The sequence below is a fragment of the Corvus cornix genome, chromosome 1A (genome assembly GCF_000738735.6).
Source record: "Corvus cornix cornix isolate S_Up_H32 chromosome 1A, ASM73873v5, whole genome shotgun sequence".
Taxonomy (NCBI): Eukaryota; Metazoa; Chordata; class Aves; order Passeriformes; family Corvidae; genus Corvus; species Corvus cornix.
Genome location: NC_047057.1, coordinates 29394218 through 29414826, shown reverse-complemented (window position 1 = coordinate 29414826; position 20609 = coordinate 29394218). Strand labels below are relative to the sequence as shown.

Sequence of the window (20609 nt, the reverse complement as noted above, 5' to 3'; positions counted from 1 at the left end):
TTTCATTTTTCTGCCTACATATTAATGTATTTAACTACCAGTCTGCACAAATAGAGAAATGCGTTAATGAGAGATTTTCAGTACTTGGTTTTACAGTGTTCAAAACATACAGAGAAGCATGTATTTGCAAAATTAAACAGCTATTTCTGTAACTACTTAAGAAATTAAATGCTGTTTGAATATCAAACATCAGTATATCACCTCTTATATAGTACAAGCAGGATCTCACACTGTTTTATCATTACTTATTAATGGCTTGTCTTTGATTATATAGTAAGTCAATTAAACAGATTTATAGGCTGCAGTAGGCAAAAGTGAGTAGATTTCGGTTTAGTCATAATTTTTAATGGATAAAAAATTAGTATGATTATAAAGTGAATTTTTTCCTGATAAAATATTAAATATTTCATAAACAAACTATTTGATTTTGACATCACTGTGATGCTGTCTGTCTTTTTTAGTGTCAGAAATATTTGTGAATTTAAATAGGGCAATGCATGGGTAAAATGTTTTAAAAATTGCAAAACTAACAGAATGTGTTCCTGCCTCATAATAAACAATTGTTGAATGATGGTTATTAAAATTGGCTCTCAAGTGACAGTTAATAAATGCATGGTTCTATTACGCATGCTAAATTCAGTATTCTAAAAACTTAAAAGCAGATAGATCAAAACCAACAGAGATAAAAAAGTCACAAAGACAAAATACAACACCACCAGAAAGTGACAGGGAAATAATTCAGTCTTAAAAGTGACTTATTATTTGGTAACTTGTAACAGCAATTTTATAGAACTAAATTAGAGGCAAATCAGTCCTTCTGATGTTTTAGATATGCAGTTTCTCTAGTGCACATAGTTTGATCATACAATAGAGAAATTCACATTACGAAGTCCCCTTCAAAAAAGCAAAACCCCAGTTTCTCCCTATTTCTGATTCCAGGTTATGAATACTCATGGATAACAAATGAAGGAAAATAAAAGGAAAAAAAAAAGAGCAATAAAATTCAACTATTAATTTATTTTAATTAAAAGCCTTAAACATTTCTTCAGTATTTTGGGAAATTAGACTACATGCAGTGTGTTCTTATGTACGTTTCACATATACCCAGACCATATCTGCACTCGATTGCAAAAATACTGGATTTAATGGGCTTTGTGTCCTTTACTGTAATCACTCCATTGGCTCTTTGATGTTGCATAGGGTTGGTGTGATGATGGAGAGAGTTGCTTCAACCATGTATTTTCACCTCTGTTTCTAAAAGGTGAAGGGCAAAACTTTTAATCAAGGAGCAGTTTATCTTTAATTAAGAAAAATATAATTAGGCATTATCACATAATTGCTATTACTGATGGAGAAACTCATATTTTCACAACTAGTGACCCATGCTGGATTATGCCTCTGCTGTTTACTGCATAATAAATCTGTATTTGTGTTTGGCAGCTAGCCAGAAAAATTAAAAGGTAATCAACATGCTTCTCTGCAGTCTGGTCTTCAAAATCTCTGACTTCACAGATGAGTGAATAACAAAGTCAAGTTGTGATGCCCTAACAGAAAGCCTTCTTTAGGAATAACTACATTTACCTACTCTGTCAAGACATCAAGTGATACTTGAAACAACCATATACAAAAAACTTTGCAAAACAGATGAGAAAAACTGTGCTATACATCTAGTGTTGAGTTAAAAAACAGTTTAATGTCTCAAGGCACCACCACGGTAGAATTTTATACCTGCAAGTAATCATCTAATACACTATTATACAGTTAAGGTAATGTATTAATAAATAGCTTGTGCAATTTTTGGGAAGCAATCTATAAAGGAATGTTAGATATACAATAGGCACGTACTATAATACAAATAAAAAACAAAATTCCTAGAAAAAGCATGCTGAGCACCTCTTGGTATAGGTTGAGTTTCTTATTCTAAACACTATGTAAATCTTAACTTACAAAAGGTAAAACTGAAATCTTAGAGTAACTGCTTATTTAAACTGATTTTCCTGTGCCTCTATGTCACAGGATTACTCTTAGGGACAGAGGGCTCTGGTACTGGCTGTAAAGGACTGTCTTGTTCATTCAGTTGTGCATTCAAGTTTTCAGAAGTTAGGAGAGAAGAATTAAAAACTATTTCACTTAAGTCTGATTTTATGGATACCAGATGGGGTTCTTGAAAATTCAATGGTTCTTCTAACACCTGTGTATTTTCTCGTGTCATTCCCATATCTGATGGTGACTTTCGTTTCATTCTTGTGTATGATTTGTCTAAATTCTCCATGCCTTGGTCAGTTTTCTGAAATCGTCCAAAGAACCAGATGAAAAAACCAAACAAAGCAAAAGCCAGCAAACTTGGAATAAAAGCCAGGCATTTGACATCAAGGCTAGAGCCTGTGAATCTGCTGTGCAGGAACATGTCCCCTTCCGCATAGGTCCGGTTCGTCAATGGGTTAGTGTTATTGGATCTCCACTCCCAAGATAACTTAGTTCTATTAAGGTCTTTCAAGCTCTCTGAGTCCTTCACTGTGTAGATCTTCTGTCCAGGGCCGATATACTGACCATATTCATGAGGTTTGTAAAATATTTGGTTCTTCCACATATTCAGATCCAAGATTAAAACAAGGAAGATAATTCCATAGTTAAACCATTTGCCTGTTTGGAAAAAGAAAGTTCTGTCATCTGATACATCCATTTTAGAAGCAGTACAAATGCCATCATACTTAAAAGATACTCAGAGAAAAAAAGTTCTTTTTTATTAACCTGTAAAGCAAAGTTGTAAATAAATTTCCACCACAGTCAGATTTATGCTGAATATCCCTTAGTATTTCACAGTTAGGTCTGAACACAAAATAATTTTGTGACACAAACACAGCAGTATATCTATTCAATTGACATTACAGTTTGTAAGTGACCTGTTGATTAGATCACCAGGTGTGATCACTAGGTGCGATCACTAGATGTGTTCTAGATCAATAAACCTAAAAAGCATTGATTCTAGGGCTTTAAAAATATTCATATGGAAATTTTCCATGAAAAGGCCATATTTGATAGAACCACATATTCCAGAAATTACTGAAGTGACTGAGGTTTTTGAGGTTGGTAATTACATGAATTTTAAGAGTATATACTTACGTTGTTGGATATACCAACCATGGTGTGCAGGTATGTTCAGGTACGGGCAATCAGACAAACTGATTTAGAGATATCACACCCTTGAGAAATAGCAAGGGCTGGTTGTAGACTTCAGAGTCTAATCAGCTTAGCTTTTCTTATAATCTGTGTCTATGAATACACAAAACAAATTATACTATTTTCATAGTCAAAGCATGTCTCACATTCTAGTTGGACATATGTTAAGATCTCACCTCTGCAGTGATGACTGCCACCAGCCAAGAACCTGGAAAATCTACATGTCAGCATTAAGTGAAAATACGTACATGGAGGAATGTTCCTGGTAGTGATGAATGATCTTGGACTCTGCTAGAATCATATTTAAGTATGCTTCAAGTGAAAAAGAAAATGTATCAGAGGATCTATCAAATTACTTAGGCTAGTGACTTGCAAAGAATTAACGGATTCCAGTTCCTGAAAGTATGTGTGCTCAAATTGTATAACCAGAATTCTTCAGGAGGGCAAGGAGACTAATTTCTTGTATTCAGCAATTATGTTTAATAGTTCTTTTCAGTTTAGATTAAAGAGATTGAAAATGAACAAGAACATTCATTTTCCTGTGTTATTGTCACTGTCCAGAAACAAAACTGAACTGAAAAGACCTTGACAACCATCCTGTAATTCCTGAAAAGCTCCTCTATCAAAGTCAAGTTGGATGGGACTTTGAGCAAAATAGTGTAGTGGAAGGTATCCCTGCTTATGTCAGAAGGGCTGGAACCGAATGATTCTTAGGGTCCCTTCCAGTCAAAATTGTTCTGTGATTTCTCCCTGGGATTTTGTCAATATGATAAATGACATGTTAAAGAAAAGTATCTTTTCAGAATATCATCACCACATTTTATAATATTTAAGTTTCTTAAATCAACACCAAGAGACTGAAAGTGATGCTAAAGTATGAAATAATATAACAAACAATACAATGTAACTTGATGTTTCCTGTGGATGTTTGCCATGTATTTCATGTTTCTAGTTTCCCCATCACGTCTATCTTTCAACAGAAAGACATAGGATTCACTGATCAATAGCTGCTGTCAAGTAGAATATAATGGCTTACTTCTTGCTTTTTCCTCAGCTGGGCACTAACTTAGATGATTCTTCTTTACCTTACCACCTTTTCTTAGGACACAATGATAATATTGCTATTTTTCATATTCTCACTGTCTGAAAATGTTTTGAAAATGGTTGTGGGTTCAAAAGTTATTTGATGCTGAGTGTTTGACAGAGTGAAACGAGCCCACACACAGAAAAAAAATCACATAATTCTCATTTCCTTAGGAAAAATAGGCTAAACACAAATTACAATAAAAATTAAAAAATGCTCCACCCCTTTTACATTAAGAATTTAAGTGCTCGCCTGATCTAAGAAAGATACACTGTTCCTGTTTCATAAAAACCAGGAACTTGAAACTCCCTCATTCAGCTTCTAGTCAAAATTAGGCAGGCAGAAACAAAGCTCTGAGCTCTGCTGCTGGGATTGTTGGGTCTGTGTGGGCTATACAAACCACTTAGGTCCATCACCCCATCTAACGAAGATGAACAGAGACCTGAGTGTCTAAATGGCAGCTCGACTGAGAACAGCTGCTGTTCTATAGTGGATTTTCTCCAAACTACTTAAATTTCTCATTTCTAGACAAGTTTTCCATCCTCTGCATCACTGTCGTGCTTGATGAGCTCTATGACTTTTCCTTTGGAATACTGTTGTCACCAGAACCAAAGGCTGTGTATGAGTAACAGTCTCACTATAACCATATATGAACACAATGACATCTTTCTGCTCCTACTCAGTAATCCCTGTAGCCAAGGGCTGCATTAATCTCCTTAGACACAAAATGACTGAGTTAGTGCTGTCCTGGGTACTTACAGAAAGTATTTACCTCTTTCAAGAATGCAGCGTCCTCTGCCATCTATCCCTCTCCAAGACATGTACTTCACTGCTGTACTTGCAGGCATGACAGCCAAATAAACCAAGCAAACAATCCTTCTAGATCCATGATGTTTTGGAGCAGAAAGGTGTCATTGTGTTCATTATGGTTATACAGAGACTTAATATATTGAACAAAGTCTCTCAATGTTGTCTCTCAATGTTAAACCAAAGTTTAACATTATAACTTTATATGTGTATAATCTATGTATATTAAATGATTATCTATTGCAACTTAATTTTAGCATAATCATTAGCAAACTTTAAGTCATATATCAAGCTTATATAGGAAATAAGCTAGGTAAATTAAAAGTCAATCATGACCTTTGATTTTGAGCATAAACAAATTCAAGTTTGTAGTTTTGCAAAGGATCATAATAAATATCCTATGAAGCTAGAGATATTAGTTTTATTTAAAAATATTTCAAGCTTCATTCCAGGTGAAAAATGTCAAGGGAAAATGGAGCCCTACCTAGGAAGCCATTTAATTTGTCTCTTAGCCAATTTCTGTAGCATTAGTATCACTGCTGCTTTAGGGTTGGCTCTACTTCAGTGAAATTTGTGTGGCCAAGAATACTGGCATATACCTGACCCCACTTAGCCCTTCTTGGGTGGAAAATGATTTATTCAAAGACAAAACTTGAAATGGAAGGATGCAGTAAGATCAGCTCTCAAGACTGGAAGGCTAGTCAACCATTTCAGCAAACTGAAAAGGATTTTATCCAGTCTTCAACGAAGTTAACAATAAAGAAAGTCATGTGGGAAAATAGGTTGTGTTGTTCAACCATGTTCTACCTAAAAAAAAGACCTGGTTAATAATTGGCTTTCACAGCACTGACATTCCTACATGCTACACATAATATTTGGAGAGTTCAGAATCTGATTTGGTGTATTTGGAAATGTGTTACAATACAGCAATTTGGTGCAACAAATATCCTCTGAAAGAAAAACTGGAGGTATGCAGTTAGACAAGACTAACTAGACTAGTGTCCTTGCCAGGTTGTAACGCAAAATGTGAAATGTTTTTATAGGAATTGTAGACTACAACCAGTATTTGGGGATGAAAATTCATTCCTGTTTTCTGAGAAAGCATGTCTGTTGAAGAGGATTGTATCCTCCTGGCTAGAGCACTCACCAGAAGGGAAACATTGACTCTAGAATAATCTCCACTTGTGGCAGTTTGGACCTGCATCATAGGACCATGCTCTGAACCCCAGCCTTTACAGAACTCTGCTTAGAAACAGTCTCCCCTCCCTGCTGAAGCTGAACAGCTGTACACTGCACATGAATGTCAGGGGCCTTCTCATGCTGAAAGAAGTACGAATTTTTTATTTTCCCCTTTTCCAGAAATTGAACAAGACTGTTTCACCATCAAAAAAGATTTTTGGGCAATCCCACACACAACATTTGGAATATATCCCAATATTCCAAACCAGCTGCTGATTCTGGAGCAGTTTTATTTTTGTATGTATTTTATTTTTGTATAGTCTGGAACAGACTATTCATTTCCCAAGAAAAGGATCTCACGTAGAAGGCAGTCCTCAGCATCCCTCCTGAAGTCAAGAGGTAATGTGAAAATTCCATTTAATAAGGCTAGACGCAAGCAGCCTCATGCTGTGCAACCACAGCCAGAGGCTAGCGGGGGAAATGTTGACTTTAGACTCCTATCTCAACTGTAATTTCTGTCTAAAACCATTCAGACACTGCTGTAAAACGTTTGAAATGTTCTTCCTATCTTCTGTCACATTAGTGTTATTAGCTAGATACACGCATGCAGACAGACCACTCGCAGCTGATCTAAGACGTTAATCCTCTGAGGTTTTTTTCACGTCTGTGTGCATGGCCAGCTTTGTTTTTACCTCTAACCTTTCTATTTTTGCCTACGGACTCCCTCAGGCTGCTCTGTGTAGGCAATGCTTGGGCTGAATCTAGACACACTGCTGGTTTAACTCCATGAACCAGCCATGCCGGGAACACCCCAGCTATGAAGGTGATGATTTCTCCTTTGGGTGGAAGGGCACTTGGGCTAGATCAGCCCTCAGAAACATGTTATAAACAGCCAGAGAAATTTCCCATTTCTTTTCACACCTAAACCTTAACATTTTCTGTTTGAACATTATCTGCATTCTTGAGAGCAGATGCCCTTGGATTTCCAGTGCTGCTATTAAAGGGTACGAGGCAGGCCCCCACAGTGCCTTTTAACCATGAAAGAATCTGAAGTAACAAAATTTACTTTTAAGTTTTACAAATTTCCCTGGGTATTATAGAAACTAGGATAGACTATGTATTTTCATAAACATCAGCCTAAAAAGGAAAACACATACTTTGCAACGAACCATCTGTCAAGGGAAATCTAGATGAGCTAAGCAGATGCAGGAATTGAAGTTATTTTTGATGTTCATAAAAAAAAGTGGCTATCAAAACAGGATGAAAATATTTAATACTCAGTAGATGCTTGCAAGGAGTTCCTAGATGCAATGAAATGTGAGTAAAATGAGGTACTCAGTTACCAGTAAAAATAAGATAAGCTTTTCATAGTAAATTTAAAATTACACTGAATCATATCAGCTAGAGTCAGATGTTAATTCAATATTACCTCCATCCAACTTACAACATTCAGAAATCACAAGTCAGGCCTAAGAAAGCATGTTATGAGTCTAAAGTAGTATGGGTTAAAATAGTATAGTTAGTAGTGTTGTATTTATCTGCCTTTTTGGACATTGAATTATGAAGAAGCAAACTTCAATTTTTTTTCTCTGCAATCATGATCTTTATATTATGAAATCTGAAATTTGCATTTAGTCACTGAATTCAGGAGATAAGTCTTTAAGACAAAACAGTAAAAAAAGAAAAAAGAAAAGGAAAAAGAAAAAGAAAAAAACAAAATGAAAAAAAGAAAAAGAAAAAGAAAAAGAAAAGGAAAAAGAAAAAGAAAAAAACAAAATAAAAAAAGAAAAAGAAAAAGAAAAAGAAAAAGAAAAAGAAAAAGAAAAAGAAAAAGAGAAAGAAAAAGAAAAAGAGAAAGAGAAAGAAAGAAAAAAAAGAAAAAGAAAAACAAAACGAAAAAGAAAAAGAAAAAGAAAAAGAAAAAGAGAAAGAAAAAGAGAAAGAAAAAGAAAAGAGAAAAAGAAAAAGAAAAAAAAGAAAAGAAAAAGAAAAAGAAAAAAAAAAGAAAAAGAACAAGAAAAAGAAAAGAAAAAGAAAAAAGAAAAAGAAAAAGAAAAAGGAAAAGGAAAAAGAAAAAGAAAAAGAAAAGGAAAAAGAAAAAGAAAAGAGAAAAAGAAAAAGAAAAGAAAAAGAAAAAGAAAAAGAAAAAAGAAAAAGAAAAAAGAAAAGGAAAAAGAAAAAGAAAAAGAGAAAGAAGAAAGAAAAAGGAAAAAGAAAGAGAAAGAAGAAAAAAGAAAAGAAAAAGAAAAGAAAAAGAAAAAGAAAAAGAAAAGAAAAAGAAAGAAAAGAAAGAAGAAAAGAAAAAGAAAAGGAAAAAGAAAAAGAAGAAAGAGAAAAAGAAAAAAGAAAGAGAAAAGAAAAAAAGAAAAGAAGAAAAAGAAAAAGAAAGAGAAAGAAAAAGAAAAAGAAAAAGAGAAAAAAGAAAGAAAAGAAAAAGAAGAAAAAGAAAAAAAGAAAAGAGAAAGAAAAAAGAAAGAAAAAAGAAAAAGAAAAGAGAAGAAAAAGAAAAAGAGAAAGAGAAAGAAAAAGAAAAAGAAAGAAAGAGAAAAGAAAAAAAGAAACAAGAAAAAGAAAAGAAAAAGAAAAAAGAAAAAAGAAAAAGAAAAAGAAAAAGAAAAAGAAAAGGAAAAGAAAAAGAAAAAAGAAAAGAAAAAGAAAAAGAAAAAGAAAAAGAAAAAGAAAAAGAAAAGAAAAAGAAAAGAAAAAGAAAAAGAAAAAGAAAAGAAAAAGAAAGAAAAAGAAAAAGAAAAAGAAAAGAAAAGAAAAAGAAAAGAAAGAAAAAGAAAAAGAGAAAGGAAAGAGAAAGAAAAGAGAAAGAGAAAAGAGAAAGAAAGAAAAAGAAAAGAAAAAGAAAAAGAAAAGAAAAAGAAAAAGAAAAAGAAAAAGAAAAAGAAAAAGAAAAAGAAAAAGAAAAGGAAAAAGAAAAAGAGAAAGAGAAAGAAAAAGAAAAAAAGAAAAAGAAAAGGAAAAAGAAAAAGAGAAAGAGAAAGAAAAAGAAAAAGAGAAAGAGAAAGAAAAAGAAAAAGAGAAAGAGAAAGAAAGAAAAAGAAAAAAAGAAAAAGAAAAAGAAAAAGAAAAAGAAAAAGAAGAAAAAGAAAAAAAAGAAAGAAAAAGAAAAAAAAAGAAAAAAAAGAAAAAGAAAAAGAGAAAGAAAAAGAAAAAGAGAAAGAAAAAGAAAAAGAAAAAGAAAAAGAAAAAAGAAAAAGAGAAAGAAAGAGAAAGAAAAAGGAAAAAGAGCAACTGTCTTAAGACTTGTGATAAAATCAGGAGAGCTGGCAACACAGACCAAGCAACTGAAATTCTTCATCTGTACAGAACTTTCACAAAGCCATTAAGGACAGACCAACAGAATGGTGGCTTGAAGTCCTTTACTCCTCTGAGTGTCACTTTCCTTAGAGCTGCTTCTTTGTGGGACCATTGCTTATTTGAAAAAACACTATTGGATAGGGCTGCTTTTATTTAGATCAATCAACAGTGACTAAGACTGTGTAAGAACTAATAAAGAATAAAATTTGCCAGGAAAAAGATGGCAAATATTATTTCAGCCATGCTTTCTTTCTCCTTGCTACTTGGGAGAATATGGTTTCCAGTTTCTAAAAATTAGAGCACAGGTCATAGATTTACAGCCTAGATTTAGCTATATAGCTAGTGCTAAAATAAATGTTTTTCAGGCCTCAGTGATCTTTTCCTGTTTGTTACTTAAAAGAAGTCCTATGGTTAAATTTAACTTCTTGATTCCATGTATTAAAGAGTGCTTAAATAGAGTGAGCTCCCTGCCGTTGTCATTGTCCTACCCCCATGTCACCTGCTGCAGTTGCATTCATTCTCTACCCTCATTTTAGATTGGATTATATTCATCATTATATAGATCTATAAAATATATAATTTTATATAAATATATATATAACCAGCTTTTTCTTTTATTAGCACCTTGATTTGAGTAGAATATTCAAGTATCTGCACATCCAAACAGTAACTAGAGCTTGAAACTTATCCAAGATGATGCCTTAACCTAAGACAAGAACTGATGGCAAGAACAGATGGTTCAAGCAAAACCTTCCCAAAGGGAGGTTCTTGTGCCATGTGTTATGGCTGTTTATTAGATCTCCTAAAGGGTGGTGTAGCACTGAGATAAGACAGGCACTCAGTAGACAGGATACGTGATATGCAATCAAATGGATTGATTTGTCTAGCGAATCTAATAAGTGGATCTTGTTAATGCTGAGCAGGGAAAAATTTTCCTCAGCCTTCATTCATTATCTCATCCTCATTAAAAGAATGCCTTCTCACTAGAAAATCAGGAAGGACTCCAGTCCTCTCTGCAGAAGACTACAATGCATAAATATTGGTTTTATTTGGTTGGCTTGTTTTCAAACAGCAGCACTGCTAGCGGTTGCATTTCCGATCACTAATTTATGTTCTTTGCTCTTGTTCATTCTCTGATTATCCCTGATTATCATCAATGTCCCTGTCTCTATTACAATACAAAAATGTCTTTTGCTCTTCAATTCCTCTTCTACCACCCATTAATTATATGCCAAGTTTCTGTATCTGGTGACACAACCCAACCTGCCATGACTCAGTCATTTTTTCTGCTCCTCTGTGCATCCATTCCACTACTTTTCCCTATACAATGGAATAACAGTACAGCATCTGGGAACTTTGTGGTACTGAGCCCCTCCAAATTCATTCCCTAGTCTTGAGAAAAAAGAAAAAAAACCTATTTTGCTATCCCTGAATTCCATACCTATAATTCACATAAAATATTTGATGCTTAAACATTTTTTTTCCTCTTCTCCTTTCTCTTTTTGCTCATTTGGGAGAGAAAAATGTGTTCATCATGCACACATCATATCTCCTTTCACCCTACAGCTTCTAGTCACTGACTGGGCCATCATTTGCTTTATCCTGTTCCATAAACCACTAATGGCTCGATGGTCTCCCTCCAATGTGTACCTGCTCTTCTTTCTCCTTGCTGGCTGGCTGTTCTCTGTCAGCATTCCAGCAGGGCACCTACATCCGATTTTGAAAAACTTTCTATCCCTCCCTCTATAATTCCTGCTGGCCCATTTGCCTTCTTTCAGTCAATAGCCAACAAGTAACTTCTGCACTAATTTTATCTTCTTTTCTGTTTTTTAATTTCATTTCTGCATTCTCTGCTGAAAATACCTTTTCTGAGGCCTCATTCAGTCTACCTCAACTCAGTGCTGGCGTAATTCTTTCCTTGACACATTTTCTTCCCTTGGCTTCTGCTGTTTGCTGAGCTTGTGACTCACCTGCTAGCTCTTGGCCTTATCTTTGTGTCATCTCTGAACACTCCTTTTGTCCCTGGTCTGCAGGAGTTTCATATGGCTGTGTCCTTGGTTACCCTCATCTATCTTATTTCTGTGTGGCGTCATGTGCTGTGACCTTTTATATTAGCAGTTAAAGACCCCTGCCAATTCACACCTGCATTCTTCTGTTATCTATTATTATCCATCCATTCTCAATGTAGAGAGAGGAGCTATACTCCTTTTGTATAGCTTGAAGGTAAAACCAAAATATTTATCCCTATTTAACCTTTTTCTCTTTTTCATTCCCTACCGTTATTAAAATACTGACTCACAATATGCAAGGATCAGGTACTTTTTATCTGTATGTATCATCCATTTGAATAACTGCAATACTATTTTATTTGAGGTTATTTAACTGTCTGCTTCTCGTTAGATGACTGATGAAAGTATGGTTATGAGTGGCCTTTGCCAGATGAGAATGACCGAAGTTATGAAAAGATATTAGCATAAATCATGGCAAAGGCATCTGAAAGCATAAGAGATTTGAAGATGAAATAAGCTGCTAATTTCCCTGGGAGAGTAATTTTAGATGAAAGATGTCTGAAGCTACATTGTGTATTACTTATTGTCACAAGAAGTTGCTGAAATCCATGAAAAACAGCAGGCCTCTCTGATTTGTAAGATATGGGTTCCTCATTTCCTTGAGATGTTTATATATGGAGAATATGGATATGGACAGATAAAGAGATAGAAAAAAGTCTGGGGCGCACACATACAAAATACATGTTTAAGACTGTGGTAGCGTACATTTATTACACAGAAGCAGTTCACTCTGTGACTGTGTCACAATCTGTAAGATTACACACCTGTTATATGTATGTGATATTCCTCTTTCAGTATCTTTTGGAAATAAGGTACTTTAAATTGCATGTGTGCTGAGGGCAAGCCTGGAAGATTCACTTCAACATCACCCATAAAATGCGGAAACTCCCAGTCCTGTTAAAAAAGAAAAATAAGAGCATAAAAGTAAGCTTTCATGGTATATTTTTGCCTTTAAAATGGCTTAAATTAATAAAGGAGAAATATTCTATATTTAAACCTCTCATTATTGGATTTTCTTACTTTAAGTTTGACTGACCCACTTGAAATAGAATGCCTTATTTATATTAGATATTACAATATAATTTTTACCTCAGCTCCAGGTAATTATGTTTTTAAAAGTCCACTTCAGAATGACAATACTGAACCCACCCTATCAGCTGATAGTACAAAACAGTCTATGGATAAGAATATCTATTTAAAACCTGACAATACTACAAATACCTATATAAAAACCTTGCTATGCTACTTACAATTTTAGTTACTTGTAATTTGGCAAACATTTTACAGGTACAAAATTGGCAAAGAAGGCCTGAGCCTTTCAAACATTACATATATTTGCATTCTACTTGTTCAACTTGCAGGGTATTTTCTGTATTTTGCCTTCAAACATTTAAATAAACAATCACTGCAAGTGCAGGCCCTTCAGCATTGTCTGCCTGAATCAACCCAAACACAGTTTTCTCCACTGCCATATTTCAGCTGACAAGGTAATGTTGGAAATGTGGAAGTTCTTACCTAGCAATATGCATATTTTGGTAGTGTGTGGTAACCCAGCTGGGGAAGAGCTGCATTTAAAGGAATTTTTCACTTGGTTATCTGCACCCACCTTCAGTCACTTGAAAATGGCTATGATAGCATGGCTCATTAGAGCCCAAACTGAAAGCCTAGCAATAGTGCTAGAATCAGTATGATTACTGCCAGTGTCATTACTCTGTGCACTGCAGATTGTTGGTGATCTCCTGTTACAAACACACTGCCCCTGTTCCCATGCACACCTGGATTTGTAGCCAATAAGCTTGTGCAACAAGCACCTGAATTACTGAAAAAAAAGGAATCCGAAATGCGAAGAACTCTGTGAGTGACCTGTGATTCCTTCACAGGAAAACCATTCCAGCACAGACATCTCCCCATGAGAACCAATTCCATGATTTAATTTTCAGTTTTGTAAGGAATGGTAAGCTTCCTTTTTTTTTTTTTTTTAATGTAAAAAAATAAATATTCAATGCTAAGAATCATCTACCAAATTGGGAGGAACTGTTGACTCCCTCAAAGGCAGAGAGGTGCTGCAGAGAGACCTTGGCAAATCAGAGGGCTGGGCAATGACCAACTGTATGAAGTTGAACAAAGACAGGTACCAGATTCTGTACCTGGGATAGGGCAACCCTGGATGTACGGACTGGGGAATGAGATGCTGGAAAGCAACGCTGTAGAAAGGGACCTGGGGGTCCTGGTCGAGGGAAAGTTGAATTTGAGTCAGCAGTGCCCTGGCAGCCAGGAGGGCCACCTGTGTCCTGGGGTGCATCAGGCACAGCATCGCCAGCCGGGCAAGGGAGGGGATTGTCCCGCTCTGCTCTGCACTGGGGCAGCCTCACCTCAAGTGCTGGGGGCAGTTTTGGGAGCCACAATATAAGAAGGATATAAAGCTATTAGAGAGTGTCCAAAGGAGAGCAACCCAGATGGTGAAGGGCCTTGAGGGGAAGCCATGTGAGGAGGGACTGTGGTCATTTGGTCTGTTCAGCCTGGAGAAAAGACTGAGGGGAGACCTCATGACACTCTGCAAATTCCTCATGAGGGGAAGAGGAGGGGCAGACTGATATTCTGCTCTGTGGTGACCAGTGACAGGACCGGAGGGTCACAGCCTGAAGCTGTGTCAGGGGAGAATTATGTTGTATATGTCAAAAGGTTTCTCACCCAGAGGGTGGTTGGGCACTGGCACAGGCTCTCCAGGGAAGTGGTCACAGCACCAACCTGACAGAGTTGAAGAAGTGTTTGGACAATGCTGTCAGGCACATGGTGTGACTCTTGGGGTTGTCCTGTGCAGAGCCAGCAGTAGGGCTTCTGGATCCTTTTCAGCTGAGGATATTCTGTGATTATATGACCTCTGAAAGATTAATCACTACATATAACTTAACTTCCAAGACTTGCTAAGCTCTCCAACATTTTCTACAATGGAAGGGAAATTGAAGAGTTTTATGATCTGGGAATAGCACAGCCGAATCACGAACAGCTGATTTGTGCTAACTATTTGTGATACTGAGTTAAATGGATTAACAGGAACACAAGCCAGGAGAAAATCTGACACTTTTTGCCTGGTTCTTAATGTTTACAGCAATGCAGAAAGTGCCAATTTACAAATGTAGAAGATAAGAGAAATAAGGATGCTCTCTTTTAACCTTATCACTAATGCAACACATGCACTCCTGGTATACCTGCCCAGCTGCACAGTCCCTTAGCCTGCATCTGTAGACATCCCCTTGCAGGTGGTAGGCATTCAAAAAATACCCAGACATAAAAATTTTATGCATGCACACTTTCAGTTCACAGTTTCTAATATACATCCCTGGACTGGTGTCTCTGGTTAACACATACATACTCTCACCCAGGAATAAATATGAAGAAATACATTACATATTCCTGAAAATAAATGAATGGAGAACTGTGAACTCTGCATTAGTTATAAGTAAACATGGGTCTATAAATCTGGCCTCCTGCTCCTGCCTTGCCCCAAGGCTCCTACTGTGCCTTTTGCTGATCTACAGATAAAATTCCACCATGCAGAATTTTGTACTGGACTGTGTCTTTGCATCTGAGTATTTTATTAAAAAGGCTTTTTTCTCATCTGGATGAGTATTACCTGATAATAACATTTTCTACATATATGCCCCATAGTGTATGAAGCACGCCTGAATTGTATCATGACCTTTACTACCCTGAAGCACTGTAATATGGCGTGGCAATAACTAGAGAGATGGGCACAGGCTGGTGCTGGAGAGCTCACAGCTGTAAACAACTCACTGGTTTTCAGCTAAAGAAATGCAGATCTGGGCTGGGCAAAACTACTTTTAGGGGTAACAAGGAGAGCAAAGAAGTATCGAACACGAGGCACTATCTATAATACCTTATCTGTAAAATGAAGCTTCAGATCAAGGAGGAAACGGCAAGGTCTAAACGTGTGTTATCAAACATAAAGATAGCCCCAAGCAGCTCCTAGCATAAATAAAAATAAACCATCCTGATGAACATCATATCCTTCCCAGCAAAGGACTCCAGATGCCAATGACATGCCATAATGCTCCCACTGAACCCCATAGACTGAAACTGCCCATTTCAGGACCCGCAGGAACAGAGGGAGGGTGGATGAAACATCAGGAAAAGCAATAGAAACTAAGAAGTGTGTGTATAAGAATTTAGACATTATTACTATTATTATTATTATTATTATTACTACTACTACTACTACTACTGAAACATCTTTCTGCACAAAAGTATTCTTTTCTGTAATGATTCGGTCTCAACTGATAATGATTTTTGGATTATACTGTTTAAATTTAACACTAAAAATAAAATCTTGGCTTTATATATAAGGGTCCTTCCTCACCCATAAATAACATTTTGAATACAACACCTTTATCAGAATGTTTATACAGTCTGTTCTTTAAGAACAGTCCCATGATATTACAGAAATAAAATAATAAAAAAACCACCCCCAACAAATAATAAAATGTATTTTAAAGCAATTTTAAGAAAAGGAAACTAAAATAATGAGTTAAACCTACTGACTTCCATGGAAGTCACCACAGCTGCAGCAGTTAGGAAAATGAAGCTTTAAGTTAGGGATTAAACAGTCTTTGGAGCTTCATTTGACTCACAGCTTTGGTAAGTGTGAGTAGTGTCACAGAGAGACATTATCACCTGCAGAAACATAGCTGTAGTATTATTACTGTGCCGAAGAAAAGTAGATTATTATTACCTTTTCAGACTAATGCCAATATCAGGCTGTCAAATACAAACCCAACAAAGTGGCCATTTTACTGTCTAGATTCTAAGAAAATATTGTCCAAAATATTTTGACTCTGTTATTTTAATTTTTTTCCTTACTGACAGGGAAAAGACAACTTAATTTCAGCAATATCCAGAAAACCATTTTCCTAAGAAATTCAAGATGCCTTGTAGGTATATTCCATCTCACAGCTACACTCACAGTGCAAATGTACAAGCCCATAAATCCCACTTCCCACTCTGGAACATAGGTCAGGCCTGCATCATGTTTCCCTGCATGATATTTTCTCTCTGTGGCCTCTGATATCAGTCTGTGCTCACCACTGGGACATGAGTGCCATGTGCAATATTCTTAAAGTTCTCAGCTTATAATTATGCAAAGTTCACTTCATCAGCTTTAGTCCTTATTGCTGAAGTGCCTGTACTGTGCCATTTCTGGGACCTCGTTAGGAACAGGGCCCAAAATACCAAATTTGGAATGCATTGCAGAATTTGAAAAATAAAGCCATACAACCATACTGTTAGCTCATACATGTACCTTTCATACTGCACGAACAGATTTTTTTCTCCTTTAAATCCATCAGCATCAGATTTCTAATATTCATCCACTTCAGCGGTTTCCAACCTGGGGGGGATGGGACTGTGGCATACATCTACTCAGTGTGTGCACACGAAGCCAACCCAGAACCAGCAGGCTTAAACCAGCTGCACAGAGGTCTCTAACCTCAGCAGAAAGTTTTGTGGCATGTGCAAATCAAATAAGGTTATTGCCTCATTTCACTCCAGTCATTGAGGAAAGGGCAGCCAGAGGAAGAATTTAAGATCACTGAGGGGCTCATCCTGGTGCTTCAATGGGCAGACAGCACCTCTGATTTCCATCAGCCACTTCATTAAACGCAGAATCACAGAAAAAACCTGAGAAGACCATGGTATTTTGATTATCTTCCCTTTGGTTCTAGCTACCCAGATCAAACAAATGCACATACTCTCTGCTGCAATGCCAGGTGTTAGTTTAAGACCCTATGGTGCAGCTGGCAGCACCAGTTTGGTACCTCTTTAAGTAAAGACATTTTTAGCAATAGTAACCAAGCATCAAAGCCAGACTTTCTGATATGATCTGGCCCTTTTCTGCCATCATCTGAGGAAAAGAGAAGGCATATCCTGGGCAGCCCTGCCCTGACCTCAGGCCAGGACACATAGCTGTTCAGGGGTGTATTGGCAATGCCCAGTGCCCCGGCTGGATGCAGGATTGCTCCTTGGTGTTTTTTGTTGCAGGTTCTGAGCCATGTCTCCAGAGCCCAGAGGATGAGGAGCAGGTGCCAGCAGGATTAAGTCGGGATCATTAGCTGTCTGGGAGGGGGATGCTAGCCCTCAGCAAACCACACCCCATGCTTCATGCACACACAACCCCGCATCCCTCAGCCACAAGCCTCTTTCCACCCAGGGAAAACTGCCACAGAGAAGGTGGAACCACAAATAGAAAACACTAGCAATTAATGGTGAACAAATATGCCATGGTTTTATCTCTCTTCCTGTTTGAATATAGCTCTTGGTGTGTTTATACACACCAAATATGAAATAACACTAAGAATAATATAAATACTGTTCAGATATAATAGGGAAAGAGGAATAATTCACACTGAATATTTCTGCTGTAAGTAGTGATGACGTATACTACAGCTACCCTCTAAGTTTTAAGTACTTATTAGTGTCCAACAGGAGCAAGGTGAAACCACTTTATCCATTCCCGAGGAGTGGCAGGCACCATAAAGCACAGCCTCTGTGCACTTAATCCCAGGATGTCCTAGGAGCAAGTCCACCAGTTTTTCCACCAGGTAAATGTGAGATTTCATACATCTAAGATGACATGCTGAGGTTCCTCTTCATTGTAAATCACGCTCACCTGTTGAATAGCTATTCACAACTGCTGAAAATGCTGATTAAAAAAAGATACTCAAAAGTAAATGTTCTTTGATTTTCTCTAAGTTTCTCCAATTTTTGTAAGATTTTACTCTTTTTTTAGTGTCTTAGTCATGTCTGATCTCAGTTGAGATGAACAGATAATTCATCTGGATTAGAAACACCAGTGAAAACTTTTCCAGTAAATTCTTGAGTCTGTTAAGCTGATAAATAAAGTGGTAATGTTACAATATTGTGTATCTCTAAAAGACAACACCAACTGTGTCTTGCTCTCTACTTGAAACTTCCCAAAACCACCAGTGAGTTGTAATGGTTTTTCTAACTACCTCAGTGACACACTTTATGAAAGCAATTTCTGTGGTGAATAGGAGAAATGAACATTCACTAATAATACACAATACTTATATTTACAGATATCCTGAGACTACAGCCTGCTGTCAAGGGAAATCATGATGGAAAAGTCAATCTTTCTGGTACCCTAGAAAACCAAATATCTGACTACGATGTGGAGAATAATAATAAATTTAAAATATATTGCTGTATAATCATCTTCAACAGTATCAGAACATTACAGAAGTACATGCAATGAAACACATACCAGTGCATTGTGAGAAATATACCCACATTGCAGCTGAAGAGTAAAATGGTATCTGGAGCATTTCAGGATTTGTAAACACTGCTAATACCATTTGTACCTATTTGAGAACAGCAAGCTCTATTTAGAGTTCCAAAGTCATTTTGCATTAAGACAACTGTCTCCAGGTAACTTCAGCTGTATTAAAATGTATATTGTTCCTTCTCTTTCCAAATATCCACATACATGAATTTCCTTGTTGCCTGATATTCAAATTTTTATGGTGTTTTTTAGTATTGCCTAAACCTGAGAAGAAACATTTGCTGTAAAATACCTGAGCAGGTATTTCCTCACTGTAAGCTCTGCAACACAATAAAAATGGTGTTTTAGAAATAAAGAGCATCTGGAGCAAGGGAATTACTGTATATTGTTCACTGTAGGTGGAAAGTAAATCAGCTGCATCAACATTAGAAACGGATGACTGAGGAGCCACTCTGCTGTGGACAAAATTCCTTCAGATTATATGTGCTCTAAAGAGTTTTACCATCACCTGTTCTGAGGCCCCAAAATTTGGGTCTGGTTCCAAAGAGAACTATAAACTTGCCCTTAGGTATTTAGTATGATCTGAAGTGGCAGATTTCAACCAATGGTCTCAGTTTGAAACTTTCATCCAACTTGTTTTGGTTTAGGTATAACTAAACCAAATAGCTTGTACAGGGTTCAGCTTGCTGTGATTAAGGTAGTGAAACAATAATATTACATTTCCATTGAAGAACAAAACAGCATTACGTGCTACATTTGACTAATATTGAAAAACAATAGAGCCTAGGAATATGACTGAAAGTAAAAACACTGAATGCATATGGAACAGAGAGAAATGTCTCATGAATTTAAATGTGGGGTTTGCAAATAAGTCAGTGCAAATTCCCTTTTCCTTAAAAACAATGTAATAACTCTTTCCAAAATTATTCTCCTCTTCATAACTTGTGCTAATTAATATATCAGTTTTAATATACAAAGAAAGATAAAGGAAACTGTGTGCAAATGTTGTAGGAAGAAAAACTGACTTTACAAAACATGGACATCTGTACTTAACTTTTTGTTTTGGGGACAAGAGTAATATGGAATATACTTGGTCTTCCCAGCTCCCTCTTGTTTTTTTAAGTTGAAGTTCAAATAATTTTCTGTGTCCTGAGTTTTAGCCTTCTAATAGGACCACCACCAGCAGCATACTGTCTGCAAACAGAACTTCATTTCCTGAAGGCAACTTATCCCATTCCTGAACCCCACCTCCACGCTACCCCTCCACCTCCAGTTTTATCCTCAAAAGCTGTGGTGTGGCCATTAGGCACATCTGTTCCAGGAGCTGAGAAAAATGAGAAAACAGTAAGTCTCCCTATGTAAATACAGGTCTACTAGTTTTACTATTTTTGTAAAAATAAGAGCAACACAAAACTAGTGTGCTGCTGGGATTACTATACTGTATCTTTCATAGAGTGCACAGCATTACATTAGTCACTCACTGCAGTTCACTGAGATGAAATATCCTCTTATTAGAGAGACTGTATGTCACTTAATAGTTGCAGAATTATTTGCTTAAGCTCTCCTCTTTCCTATCTGCTCTCCCCTCTCTAAAAATCCATTCATTTTCTTATCCCTTGAGGAAGTGATGCTAGTACTCTCTGTATGTTATACATACATAAATTACATC

At 36.4% G+C, this 20609-nt stretch overlaps 1 protein-coding gene across 7 annotated transcripts in view; it reads right to left on the bottom strand.

The window, feature by feature from the left end:
• Positions 1–737: 737 nt before the first annotated feature.
• Positions 738–20609, bottom strand: part of TMEM117 (transmembrane protein 117) — a 194732-nt gene continuing 174860 nt past the window's right edge. For all 7 annotated transcript variants that reach the window (XM_010413606.4, XM_039571327.1, XM_019279911.3 and 4 more), the window contains 2 exons: positions 12390–12519; positions 738–2643 (listed from right to left, as the gene is read on the bottom strand). In XM_010413606.4, the coding sequence (XP_010411908.2) occupies positions 2006–2643; positions 12390–12519 (768 nt within the window). In that variant the 3' untranslated portion in view covers positions 738–2005. The remainder of the gene's footprint in view (positions 2644–12389; positions 12520–20609) is intronic.